At 47.1% G+C, this 13982-nt stretch overlaps 1 protein-coding gene across 1 annotated transcript; it reads right to left on the reverse strand.

Moving 5' to 3' along the window:
• Window positions 1–368: 368 nt before the first annotated feature.
• Window positions 369–13912, reverse strand: ELAC2 (elaC ribonuclease Z 2). Its single transcript, XM_010294020.1, has 22 exons — window positions 13846–13912; window positions 13102–13166; window positions 12245–12302; window positions 11650–11718; window positions 10974–11129; window positions 10433–10491; window positions 9123–9181; window positions 8962–9034; window positions 8356–8468; window positions 7630–7728; window positions 7281–7419; window positions 7117–7202; window positions 5936–6045; window positions 5033–5129; window positions 4265–4403; window positions 3579–3617; window positions 3292–3401; window positions 2720–2819; window positions 2519–2639; window positions 2241–2319; window positions 1311–1455; window positions 369–617 (listed from the first exon to the last, which is right to left on the reverse strand). Exons 2-22 carry the CDS (start codon window positions 13162–13164, stop codon window positions 375–377), a joined length of 2157 nt encoding a protein of 718 aa, XP_010292322.1. The 5' UTR covers window positions 13165–13166; window positions 13846–13912; the 3' UTR covers window positions 369–374.
• Between the last annotated feature and the right edge of the window lie 70 nt (window positions 13913–13982).

Raw genomic sequence — 13982 nt, forward strand, 5'->3', positions numbered from 1 at the left:
TCACCTTATTCTGGCGAATCCACAGCCCCTCATGGCCTTCTCAGATCTGATCTCTTGCAAAGGTCACAACTGCTGGTGTCACATTATCAATAGCTTGTAGCATAAAACCAAAAATTAAAACAGTTCAGAGAGAACATTTGGCTAAAAGGAAAATGACACGTGCACTAGAGATGTATGGGCAGACACTGTTGTCACAAGGACTCGCGCTGCTAACAGCGTGCTTGGTAGCTTCAGCCCATGGGGATCCACTGATGACCAAGCAAACCCAGATGCTGAGGCCAGCCCCTTTTTCCATGGTGCCTGCAGCACTGCGTGCTCCTGAGGCCTGCAGAGAGCAAGGCACCTCTTACAGAGCATTCTCAACCTTGTTTCTTTCAGTTTACTGTTTTAAGCTTCTTGTTTGAGGGTTCCTGATGGTTCTTGGCCTGTTTCCGTTTCTGGCATGGTGCTTCCCTGTTCTCGCCTCCAGCCAGTTTGTCCAAGGCTATAGCAGTCTCCTTCAGAAGCCGCATCTCCCGTTTTTCCTTCCGCTCCTCCATTTCTACTATGTCATCTGCAAACAAAGCCTTCAGAGGCGGGATCAGCTTCGGGATGGTCAGAAAGTCACCAAAACGTACCTGAAATACATCAGGCACAAGAGCACCTGTGAGAGAACTGCTTTTTGTTTTCCATTCTCCCCAGTGTCTTTTGCCTGTGCAGATGGCACTGCCCCTTCCTGCATGCAGCACCAGCACAGGGGAGCCCTAACCTTGCCGACAATTTTCAGCTGCACTGACACTAGCGGGCAGGTCATCTTCAACCCTACAGCAGTCAGCCCACAGATGCCACGCCCCAAGTTATTTACATTTTCTTCACAAGAAATGATGCGGGCACTACAAGTTTTGACTGATTAGTGAGCTATTCTCACTGCTATGACTGTATTCAACCCAACGGCAGCAGCTTTAGGCTACCAGACGTCTTTTGCAGAAAGCCATTAAAGCAGCACACCAGTTGAGAAGGGAATGGGAATGGAAGCAAAATTACATTTTCAGGTGGGAGTAGCGACCACAGAAGGGAGGTGACACAAGGCAAGTACTCAGTATGTTAAGAGTGGACTTCTGTTCTCAAGAGCCATCAGCACCTGTCTCACTCTCTGTCACCTTTTCCCCATGTTGGTGATGTCCACTGCCAGCAGTAAAAGAGGCCATTTCAGAGACTACTTTCAGAAGGAGATGGTGTATCAATACAAGTGGAGAATTGAATTCATGAGCAGTCATCCCAAAGTAACACCGAAACCTTTCCCACAGTCTGGGTCAAAGCTCTCAACTTACCCTCATATGATCGAACGCAATTCCAACCTTCTCACTGAAGTCTTCACTGAACAGCGGGATCTTGGCATATCTCTGACTGAAGTGATTGAGCATGATGAACTCTGCATTCATCTTCATCCCCGTCTGAATTGCCTGGGAGGTTGTGCTGCAAAAGGAACACGGCACCGCGTACTCTGGTCACACACAGGCTGGCTAGTACTGCCCCTCCAACGGGGCAGGGCTGGCTGCTTGGCACCTAAGGTCACATCACACCAGCAGCCAACACTAGATACTGTCTATCACTTGCTGAGTACAAGGTGTCCCTGCTTGTTGCAGGCACGCCCAGGCACCTCTTCCTCTGGCAACCTGCACTGGTGGCAAGTCTTGACTTCCAAATGACTCGGAGTGCAGGAAAGCAGCTGTAATTACTTGGAGCTCTGCATTTTAGAGTTCCACAAACTGAGGACAGGAGTTTACTCAAATACTTGTCCCAGGGGTGACAGCAAGCCCAGCTCTCTTGCATTGTAACTCACAAGTAATTCTGAGAAGCTGCTCTCAGGCCTCCCCACTTTCGCTGGGGGCAGCACTAAGTGTCGCTGGCTGCAGCACTCAGTTTGAATTGTGCAGTTAGCTGCAGGGGTAAGGTGACTCTTCTACTCCTGAGTTTAATCCCGAAATGTAGTCAAGCAGAGGGCCTTTCCTTTGGGCTATTCCATTTGCAGAGTTACTACTGTCTACTTAAAAGCTTTCCCCATTTTTCTTTGGGGATGTTCAGAGGAGCTGTGAGGGTTACAAAGCTGGTGCAATGAGCAACACACCATTTTTAGCACTGAAGAGCTCTACACACACCAGAACCACCTACAGGACTTGAGCCCTTCCTCACCAGCTCCAAGGACAAAACCCAGCTCAGCATCTTTGCCTTCCTAACAGTGATAGCAGAACACACCCCACCTGTGTGTCTTCTCTATAGCTTCTTTTTCCATGCCATCTTCCAACGTTGCTTCATGGATCAGCAGGGTAGCATTTTTACCTGTGTAAATAACCATATATTCAACCTTCAGTTGAATATAGACTAGTTCAACTGCCTACATGAACTCTCATTTCCCCCCCTTAGCCCCTCATTGTGTTGCAAGCATAGCACCAAGGGTTTGGGAGTGCCCGCTTCGGATACTAACAGTTTGAGAACTTTCTCCAAGAGATTCTTCAAGCAGAGGGTTTTTGTCACCTACCCATTTGTACTAAGGCCATGCAGGGCATTGTGTCACCAGAATAGACTACTTTCCAGCCAGATTTGTGGATCACTGAACATGCAAAAGCATTTTTACAGTGCTGGACTTCACAAGTCTGAAACTGAACAAGGATACAAGTGTTAGACCTGAGATCCCCTCTTGCCCCTCATAGCAACTGACACTGCCAGCTCGTGAGCTTACCTCAGCCAAGTCGTAGTTCTCTAATAGAGAACTGACAAACCATTTGGCTTTAGGTTTGATGTTCTCACAGCCTTTCACAAGGGACTGGGAAGTAATCATTCTGTGAGGGAGGGGAGAAGAGAGAACTAAGGACAGGTACAAAATAAAACCAGATCTTATCATTTAGCAGCCTATTTCTCCTTCTCAGTCCAAAAGAAGAGTTCATCTTACAAACAAGATATTTTGGTGCGCATATCTGTTTTTCCCCGTGCTTTCACTATCCAGTGCCCCAGTAACTCATCCAACCACTTCTTCCCCACTGTCAAACACTCTCTCTTCCAGGAATTTTTTTTCACTTGCCCAACTCCCCTTTCCTAAAGAAAAGGAAAGCTTGGATGTAAGCCTCTATTCCTCTATTCAACTGAGGAACAAACCCTATCCTCCCCTTTGCAAACTGCACATCCTAGTTCTACACACAGCGGAAGGTGCCAGAGTCACCTCCAACAAAGGGGTGGAGGGAATGGATAACAGTAGTTTGCCCTGAATAAGGACCCAGCAAGGACATTTCTCCACATACCGCACAGAACACTCACTTGATGTCTCCAAGAATCTCTTCACAGTGGTTGTGGTACTCGTGCAGCCAAGGCATGATCTGTTCAGGTGCTACCAGAAACAGAGGGCTGAAAGCCTGACCAAGAGCTGCCTGGAAAAGCAAAGGCAGGGGGGAAAAAAAAAAAAAAAAAAATCAGTACTAGGTATACACCAAATCAGAGATAAGAAATACCTAGGGTATTTCAAAATGTGCTTTTCCACTATTCAGAAGCTTTCCTCCTTCACTCCAAGGCAAGTTCAGGAGCAGTGAAACAACAGTGCTACTTACAAAAGCTCTCCGCCTCTCCATCAGGATGTTCAACAACCCCTGCAAAGGGAATAAACAAGACAGCAAGCTGTAGTCAGAAAAATCTGGGGCATAAAGTGACAACAGTGGTACCGCAGCTCAGCAAGCAGCACTTTTTGGAAAACCTAGTCAGAAGTATATGATTATTGCTTTTCCAATAACTGCAACTTGCTGAGCTGCTGTAACACTGTCACTGCTTATGCCCCCAAGCTGGTGGCCAGCAGCCCACAACACAAGCCCCCCAGCCCTTCCCAGTGCTGCTGTGTCTGCTCCCGAAAGAGGGGTGGAGAGCATAAAGTCTCTACCCAACATTTCAGACTCAGTGTGGCTTCCAAACACAAGACTGCAGACCAGCAAACAGCCTGCCCCGATCAGGCCAAATCTAGAATAGACCAACTGGTCCTTCCGTGACTATTTATTGCAGCAGTGCTTTGCAATAAAAAGGAAGCTGGGTTGGACACTGCTAAAAAATTACAACTCTGGATGATCCCAGCAAGAAGAGGAAATTAGAAACACAGAGAGGTTCAGGAGTGCCTGGGGAATGCAGAGGGGAAGTGCAGCCCTAACAGCAGGGCAGCTGGTGTTCACCAGCTGCAGCTACATCTGAATCCAAAACAGCAGAGCATGCCTGCATAGAACCCCTTCTCCTTCCAACACACTCAACTTACCGAATGATGGTCTGTATGCATGTGGGACACAAACACAGCTGCTATGTTACACAGCACTTGGTCAACTTGCTCTCCATAGTGGCGACAGAGCTGTCCAAATGTTCCTTCTCCACAGTCCAAGAGCAGGGATCGGGTAGAGCTGGCAAGACAAGTGACAAACACATTTAGCAGCCACTGTATGAACTCTCACAAGGCCCCATTCAGGAGGGGGATCCTTTGGGTTGGAAGGCAGAAAGCTCTCAGTGCACTACACCTCTAAATGCTACTCCAGTCCAACTAGCCAAGGCTTTAGAAAGACTGTTCTGCCTGCAGCAGGGATTGGGTAGAGCTGGCAAGACAAGTGACAAAAACACATTTAGCAGCCACTGTATGAACTCTGACAAGGCCCCATTCAGGAGGGGGACCCTTTGGGTTGGAAGGCAGAAAGCTCTCAGTGCACTCCACCTCTAAATGCTACTCCAGTCCAACTAGCCAAGGCTTTAGAAAGACTGTTCTGCCTGCATAGCTCATTCTTGTCTTGTGTTGATGCTGAACACACCCTTGGGGCAGATGGTAAAATGAATGAAGACATTAAATGTTTGGCTTTACAGGTGGCTCTCCAGTCTTCCCCACTTACAGAGAGACAGGTGCCTGAAACTGAAGTCCTACAGACTCCGCAACAGGGGCATTCTCCCTGTGCCATCAACACACAGGTCAAATCAGCCCTTGGGCAACACCCTCTTGAAACACTGGGTCTCTCTGAGCAGCATGCATGATGCTGGAATTTACCTGGTATTTACCAGTGTGGAACTGACATTTCGGATTTTCATTGGAATCGCAGATCCTGTTCCCAAGAACACAATTTCAGGATATGCATCCACATTGCCTTGAGAAAACAGACAACATGGGTTTGTAAGTAAACGTTATCCACATACTGCCCAGTCAGTCACCATTTAGTTCAACAGCCTAGTAACTCCAGAGTCTACATGTCTTGTCCAGCATGTTCATTTCTGCCTCCCTCAGCCTCTGGCTTCCCTACAGCAGCAAAGTTTACAAGGGAAGACAGAAGACAGAACGAGCCCCACCAAGAAAACACATCACAGTGCATAACTGCATGTCCAAAGGCAGGCAAACAAGGACTCTGCTCATTGCCTGTGACAGAGCTGGCAGTTCAAGAAGGACCTGACTCCTGTTCTACAGTGCCCTGACTCTCCCTGGGATCAGGATGCAGACAGCAAGTGGTGCTGTGTCGTACCATGAAAGCCTCACTGCCAACAAGATAACTGAAACTGAGAGGAGAGTGCCCCATGGGGAGCTGCTTCTAGAGCAAGATTTCTCCCAGACATAGGGACTTGCACTGTGGCTGCTATGACAGCATTCAACACAAGTAGAGCTCTGGTCAGCTTGGAGAAATGACACATGGGTGCTTTGTCTCTGCCCCTAACAGCACTCAATCCCCAAACCTAGCAGCTTTAGAAAACCAGAAGCACAAGACTGCATAAATCGAACTGAAATGAGCTAACTCAGTTTGCACTAAGCCTGTCCTCTGCACAGCTCCAGGAGGACTTAAGAGCACCTCTCAGGCAGCAGGAAAACTGCATGTTCACAGTTTTGTCTGGACTTTAAAGCAGTGGCTCAGCAAGACCTCCTATTTCCCATTACACTGCTCCAAGACGAGTTGCTGATCTTTACCTGGTACAGCAGACAGGCTCTCTTTGCACTCCTTCACACGAGTTTGGAAGTCAGGGAGATCCAAGGCTTCACTAACAAATGCGTTGTGATCACAGACAGTCACAGCATCTCTGAAAGAACAGGCCACGTATCAGGATGGGGCAGGGTAGGAACTGAAAAGACAGCACTTTTCAGAGCAAAGTGCTAAATTACTGTGCCAAAACAGCCTTATAACAAGGAGTCAAACGCTCCTTCCAAGTTCCATTTTGAGGGATGAGGGAAGATACACCCACAAGTATGGCATGTGCCAAAAAGGCCCGGTTGTGCTGAGACACGCCACAGAGATAATCATTCCAAACAACTATAGAAGCTCCTGGAATAGCACTATGCTCCTCTGCGCTGTCCAGATCCAGAGAGCTGCCAGACACTAGGGGGCTCTGCAAGGCAGCATGAAGAACTCCTCGAAGAGAAACAACCACCCAAAGGGGCTCCAGGCATCACTCAGAAGCATAAGGGACCCGTGTCCTGGTCCTGCATCAGAGCATGTGCAGTACTACAGGCCTTCAGACACCTTAAGCAGAGAAACTTAAACTCTTCTTGGCATCTGAGTCCTCCTATTCTGCCCAACAGAGCCAGAAATTTGAGCCATGGCAGCTGGTATCCCTTTGCACCACGTGGTCCCCTGCCCTTAAGATCCTCATCAAGTAGCTTCACCTACTTGCCCACAAAGCAAGCACCAGTGGAAAAGTCTGCAAGAGCTTAACCACCTGGTCTTTTCAGCTCTGACACCATTTGAAGACCCAGAAAGCCTGATAAGGCTTTCACCAGGCTTCTCAAAAAGTCTCTCCCTGCCACCATCTGCTGTGCCACAGCCATGGTAGGTGCACAGCATACAAGGTCAAAGCAAAGGACAGAGAAGCACATGAGGCTACAAGAGCAAGGGACAGAAATGACACGCCACACCACTGGCCAGATGGTGTTTTCAGTGGTTCACTCATCTGTGTCCCACACCTTGTCTGAGGCTTTCAGGGACAGGGACACCCCTCAAGGCACAGCTGAAAGCTTGGCAGCTACCCCAGCATGGCCGCCAGTAAGAATCTGCAAAGGGTACTTGACACACCATCCTCCCCAGCCCAGCCTCACACTAAAAAGCTGCTTCAAGCCAACACCCAAAAACTGCTAAGTCAAAGATTCCCACCGACCTCTGCCACTCCTGCTGTGGTCTGAAGTGGTATTTCAAGAGGCACTCTCCTCGCACGATGGGCACACTACACACAGCTGCTTCTTCCTACAGGGGGAAGAGTGGCATTAAACACATTCTTTGCTCAGGGGCATGAGGTACACAGGCAAGTGGGGCCTGGCCTACCTTGCTCTGGTAGGTGGTGAGCAGAGGGAAGATCTCTGGGTGGATGAGGTTCAGCTGAGTTTGGATCTTGTAGCTGCGTGGGTTGTGCACCGTGGAGCAGTTCTCATTGAGCACCAAGTGCTGAGTTCCAGGTCCAAATCTGTAAGACGACAATAAAGTGCACAACAGCTGCAGCCCCACATTAGTTTTGGGCATATGTGCACACCCAAGTCATTGGCTAAAATCTCATCTAAGCCTGCAGAGCCCTGCTGCCAGCCCACAGCTATTTCTACTCTGGGAAAAACATCTGCACCGTAAGAACATGCTCCCCAACAGTGACATGAAACCAAGTACTGAGAAGATCACATACCTTTCCAGCCATTGCTGGTAGCGGCTGTCCCGAAGCACTGACTCTGGAGTCACATGAATAACCAAGGCCACTTGGTTCTCTGGAAGTCCTTCCTGGTACCTGGGGCACATTCAAATACCAATAGAATACCTGCGCTTCAGTCCTCCAACACCTTAGCATCCCCTCCCCTCTCCCATCTTAGTGCTCTACTAAGCAGGTAGAGCACAGATCTTAAGAGCACAGCCCAGGAGCTCTAGGCTCTACATCGCAGTAAGCACGAGACTCAAGCCTGCCATTTGCTGACACCTCCACTCTCCCTACCAGGGCAGTTCCTCTCCTCCAGGAGGAACAACATTTGCAGAGCCTTTCAGAAGCCTGACATGCTTCTGCGCAAGCCTTACAGAGACTTCACATGCAGTCCAGGCTTCTACCGCACAGGGAAGTGGCAGTCTCTACATTGCTCCCCAGCAAGACACCAGTGCACATTTCCTTCCCTGGAGGCCCCTGAGGGAAGACAGGCCTGTTGCAGTTACAGAGCCCCACAGGTCCTGCACAGGCCTGCCTTTCCTGAAAGGCTCAAAATGCAGCACCAGTCCTTTCCTGCACCTCTAGGTGCTTAATAGTGCCCAACAGCTCAGACATCAGCCACAAGAACCAACATATCTAGAACAGAACAAGAACTTCTCTTTGGCAAAGCTCAGCACAGATGTCTTCCCCCACACACTCCAGGTCACCCCGCCTCTCTACCTTTGAAAGGTCTCGTTTTCACAGATGGCATCCACAAAGCCCTCATGAGGACACTCCAGCACAATGAACACTGGGCCAGGGTCTGGAGGTGTGCACAGTTCTTCAGGAGAGAGCTGCAGACAGATACACAAAGATCAATCACACCACAGTCAAGCCATACACGCAGCCCTTCTTGTACCACTATGCCCAACTCTTTCAGCAGCTGTTCTATCAGCCAGCCCCCAGCAGGCAGCTCCAAAGCAGGCTCTCTCAACGCGCAAACCCACCCAGTGCAGACATGCCCCCTCCGAGGAACCATAATCACCAACAGCCTGGGGCTGGAACAGGGACCAGTCACTAACCAGAAGTAGCTCAAAAACAGCAAAACCCATGCCAACCTCATAGCAGGGATAAGAGGGAACAGGCAGACAACCATCACCCACCCTTGCCTCAAGAATGGGTGTAAAAAAAAAAAAAAAACCACAAACAAAAAACACAAAACCAACCAAGAGTGTCCCAACACCTATTGGTAGGCAAAACATTCTGCACAAAAAGATTGTCACTCTGGGAGCCCAGCGCACGAAGGAGGATGGCAAAGCCACAGCAGAAAGCATAGATACATCTTACCTCTCTGCCTTCAAAAGTGATGCTCTCCCCATTTTTGAGCGCTGTAATTATGGGAAGAATGGCTGGAGTTCCCCTGGAACAGCAGTTAAACAACAATTTAACTTACCAACATCAACAAGCCTGGTGTCGCCCCATCCCCCAGGCTGGGATCTTGTACTCACACTGGCAGGCCCATCTCCTGTGCTTTAGCTGCTAGGAATTTTCCCTTCTTTGGGTGAATCTGGAAAAGAGTTAAAAGGAATTATCAGCCAAATAAAGAGTGCCAGGAAACAAGATCCACATACTTCCAGTTCAAATGTTTCTCCACAAGCCAAGGGATTTTTTTTTTTTTTTTCTTTCCAGTTCTGCAGCCACTAGTCTAATTTAACACCAAAAAGCTTTTACTAGACTTTCTGGTTTCCAAGATCATGCTGCTGCTTCTTGCTCCCTTTTTTAGCCAAGTAAGCAGGACAGATGTCCCTGTCGTAAGCATTTAGCAAGAATAGAACCTGTATATTCTTAATTGGCTGCTTTATAATGAACATCTCAAAAAAAAGTCTAGTTTTTACACACTCCTATTCATGTTACAGTCACTCTGACCTTTGAAAAGCAGAATCACAATATAGCTTTTCAATTTCTGCTTGAAAATGCTATCTACAGTTAAACCTATTTAGTGAGACAAAATATCCTAATGACATTAGGAAGCATTTCTTTACCAAGAGGGTGGTCAAACACTGGAAAAGGCTTCCTAGAGAGAGACGTGGCTGATGTCACAAGCCAGTCAGTGTTTAAGAGGCTTTTGGACAATGCCCTTAATCATATGCTTTACTTTTGGTGAGCCCTTAAGTGGTCAGGCAGTGGGACTACATGATCGTTGTAAGTCCCTTCCAACTGAAATAGTCTATTCTATTCTACATCAATTTAGAGATCTTTGTGCCCAAGCTTACTTTACAAAGGAAAGCCATCACCAGATCAGGATGCCTGCTTGCACACTTCCGTTCATCACCTGTAAAAGAAAGCAAAACTACTCAGAATCATCACTGACTATCATTTTTCTTAAAGCCAAAACACATCAATGTTTGCTAAAGCATTAACAGGAACACCACCATCCAGTCAACTTGGAGGACAGCAGCAAAACAGTACAACTTTGAAAAGCAGAATCACAATATAGCTTTTCAATTTCTGCTTGAAAATGCTATCTACAGTTAAACCTATTTAGTGAGACAAAATATCCTAATGACATTAGGAAGCATTTCTTTACCAAGAGGGTGGTCAAACACTGGAAAAGGCTTCCTAGAGAGAGACGTGGCTGATGTCACAAGCCAGTCAGTGTTTAAGAGGCTTTTGGACAATGCCCTTAATCATATGCTTTACTTTTGGTGAGCCCTTAAGTGGTCAGGCAGTGGGACTACATGATCGTTGTAAGTCCCTTCCAACTGAAATAGTCTATTCTATTCTACATCAATTTAGAGATCTTTGTGCCCAAGCTTACTTTACAAAGGAAAGCCATCACCAGATCAGGATGCCTGCTTGCACACTTCCGTTCATCACCTGTAAAAGAAAGCAAAACTACTCAGAATCATCACTGACTATCATTTTTCTTAAAGCCAAAACACATCAATGTTTGCTAAAGCATTAACAGGAACACCACCATCCAGTCAACTTGGAGGACAGCAGCAAAACAGTACAAGCACCTAAGGCCAGAAAGCCTGTTGTTTCAGATATGAGAAACCAAAATAAAGCCCAAGACTGAAAAGTAATCAATTCCAACATCCACTCACACCCACTCCAGCCAGCGGCAAACTACTGCAGGGACTAATCACACCCCAAGTAGGAATCATGTCCAATTTCTAGGCTTTATTAGTTCTGCATCAACTTCCTAAGTACCAGAACTCACTCTGCTCCATGTAATCCTTCAGCTGAGCTTCTCAACAGACCTCACTTCCAGAGAGCAAACAGCTCAGAGGACAAATGCATATCCTTAATTTAGCACCATTTCATTAAAGTTAAAAAGGTCATTCCATTTTTTTCACCTGTTTTCTTTGGGCTTTCTTTTTCCTTGCCCTCCTCCAAGCTTTGCTGTGCAGCTCTTGGGGATCCAGGCCCTGTGTCCTCTTTAGGGCTGTTTCCACATTGGGTTGATGCTCCAGGACTCTGACGCAATGTAGTTTCAGCAGCTAGTGGTTTTCCTGTCCCAAATCCAATAAAACCAAAGATCACTCAATCAGAAGGGACAGATAAGAAAAGCACGAGTAGCATTCCCTCTTCCATGACAGTCATGTTTAAACTGCACCAGAATACAGAGCTCTTCCCCCCTAGTCTGACTTACACTTGCATACTCTAGTCACTTATTTCAGGAGCTATCTGACATCCAAGTCCTTCAGATTCTCTCAAAACTGCTAAAGATTGTCAAGTCTGTGCCTGTATTCTAAGTATTGCAGTTTCCAGCAGTAAGGAAATTCAGCTGGCTAAAGACAAGTCCAGTGATGTTTCACATGTCATTCTATACATCCACACCTAAAGAAACAAACCAAGGCCCTGACTCAACAGGTCTTGTTTCTTTAAAAGAGATCCTTCTCCTGAGAAAAACATGCAAATTAATAAACCTCTCCTTACTCAGGCTTCAAACAGAAGCCGCTCCTTTAATCACCTTAAGCATGGTTACTGAACAATTGCTTCTCCTGTCCAACTACAGTGTCACATGCTCACCTGTAAGAGGTATTTGGTAGACTGTCATCGTCTCGTCCTTATATTCAGGCTCTGTGTGCAATTGCACAGCTGGAAAGAGATCAAAACCCAGCATTAACAAGTTTGTAAGAAGAGATTCATACTCCACAAGAATTTAGATCAGGAAAATAAATTTCTTCTTTCTTAAACAAAATCTGCTGAATGTCCCCTTTCCCTTTCTCTACCCAACTGCAGAGATCAATGAATAATTAAAGTTCTTAAAAGCCCATCATCCAGAAAAATTACTCCATGATACCACAGTAAGCAAGTTCACTGGCCATGTCTGGAAGCAGATTGCCTTCACAGCGCTTTGAAACCGAACAGTGTCCACTAGTTGGACAGACAGGCAGCGGCCTACTAGAAACAGAGCTGGAAACACTGGTTTTCTTCCAGGCAGTTCTTGTGATGGCTTTGAACAGTGTATCAGACCACAACAAATCTTTAAAACTTTCTTTGGGCAGATATAAACCAGGACGTATTTATTCTGAAGTTGTTACTGTTCAATGCAACCTTGGCTACAGCTGGAACAAAAAGAAGTTACAAATTCATATTAGCTACACATCACCAACATACATACCTAAATCCATCCTTTTTAGGGGCCCAGGAAAGAGTCGGATCGCTTTCAAGTAGTTTTGCTGGAAAAGAGACAGTGTATCAGGAGACAGCGCCCAAGCAGTGCAATTACAAGCACCACTTTTAGCAGTTACAGTTACTTTCTGTGAAGCCAAAAGCTTAATGCCCAGTCAGGCAAGAACTGGGCAGCGCAGAGCCAGCCAGAAAGCCCTGGGCAGGTATCCCACCTCCAGAGGGCATTACTCATTTAGAAAGGGAAAGGAAAATAAAGAACCACTCTCCCCATCCCTTCCATCAATATGATTAGTCAGGAGATGTTGCAATGAACTTAACGATGCTGAGGATTGGAAATTTTCAGCCTAGACATGGCATTAGGCTGGCAAGGATCACGCTGAGCAGGAGATAAGAGACCCAAGTTTCTATTTAAAGAAAATGGGGAGGTAACAGACAGGAAAACAAAGGACACCCTTTTTGCAAAACATGATTTGAAAATTCATAATATTAGCTAACAAGACAGTTTTAAGGAGCAGAAGTCTGATGCTGTCTTGTGTATAACTGTAGATTTGCTTTTTAAAGCCAGCTGTTCTGGCAGAACGTTCAGGCTGGCGCTAATTCAGACCAGCATTTTACAGCTGTATGATTCAAGGTCAAGTTGAATGGTGCACTGAGCAACCTGATCTAGTTGAAGATGCTCCTGCTCATTGCAGGGGGGTTGGACTAGATGACCTTTAAAGGTCCCTCCCAACCCAAACTATTCTATGATTCTATGCTTCATTCCTTTGATACCAGCTCCCCCAATTCTAGGGTAAGCTTTAACATTTGATGGGCTCGCTCTCCCTTCTGCAAGCCTTCCCTACTCACCAGCTTTGGCGGCCCTAGGAAAAGACATCTCTGAAGCCCCATAGCCTTTAACGTGAGAATCATACCTAAAAGAAAGCACAGAAACAGCTTTATCACAGCCCCACTAACTGCTGGTGGATCATACAAGAAAGATCCCACTCAGCACCCAGGAGTGCTGGACCTCTCCACAAAGGCCAGAATTGAACTCAGATCCAAATTCAGTATTGCCTCAGCTTTGTGGCAGTTTCATCAAGTCACTTATCTCCACCAATAAAGAAAATACCTACAATTTGGAACAAGTTACCTGAACAGATTGTTCCTCTTTTCTTGAAGATTTCTATAACTTTCATGTACAAGATCCTAAGTGATCTGTTCTAATCTCAGTCTGCTTTGAGGACAGCAGTGGGCCAGAAACCTTGGTAGGTCCCTTTAAACTCAAATTAGTCTGACTTCCTGCTGGCAATGCAACGTCGGTAATGACTTCTCCTCTAGAAGACTTAGGGTAGATAAAGCCATGCGCGCTGCCTCTGCAGCGCGCCTCTTCCACCATGTGTGCCCATGCAGTCACGGAGATCACACCACCACAGAGGCCCACGCTGACAGCGTTTTTCCTCTCTCGAATGCTACTTAAAAGATCCCATGCACCACCCATCGGGCAGCTTACAGATCAGCCACCTCTGGCCTAGACAACTGCTGCCTACAACTGGGTCTTGTGAGATCTGCGAGAGCCTCCCGCGGGGCCCCCCAGCCAGCCCCTCCACTCACCTGGCAGCCCCCCAACGTTTGCCCAGGCCACCCGGCTGAGGAAGATGCTGTCCAGGTGGGAGATCTTGAGCCTGAGGGGCGAAACAGGGGTGAGCAGAGACCAATGCAGCCTCGGGGAGGAGAAACCGGGGCAGCCC

The sequence above is a fragment of the Phaethon lepturus genome, unplaced genomic scaffold (genome assembly GCF_000687285.1).
Source record: "Phaethon lepturus isolate BGI_N335 unplaced genomic scaffold, ASM68728v1 scaffold19259, whole genome shotgun sequence".
Taxonomy (NCBI): Eukaryota; Metazoa; Chordata; class Aves; order Phaethontiformes; family Phaethontidae; genus Phaethon; species Phaethon lepturus.

What these genes read in the sequence shown, in the direction of transcription:
- ELAC2 (XM_010294020.1), bottom strand. Translation starts at nt 13,164, where the DNA reads ATGATTCTCACGTTAAAGGCTATGGGGCTTCAGAGATGTCTTTTCCTA. An exon ending in CCTAAAAAGGATGGATTTAG is followed by an intron (nt 11,719 to 12,244) that starts GTATGTATGTTG and finishes ATCTCTTTCCAG; the next exon opens with CTGTGCAATTGCACACAGAG. An exon ending in TCACCACCTACCAGAGCAAG is followed by an intron (nt 7,203 to 7,280) that starts GTAGGCCAGGCC and finishes TTCCCCCTGTAG; the next exon opens with GAAGAAGCAGCTGTGTGTAG.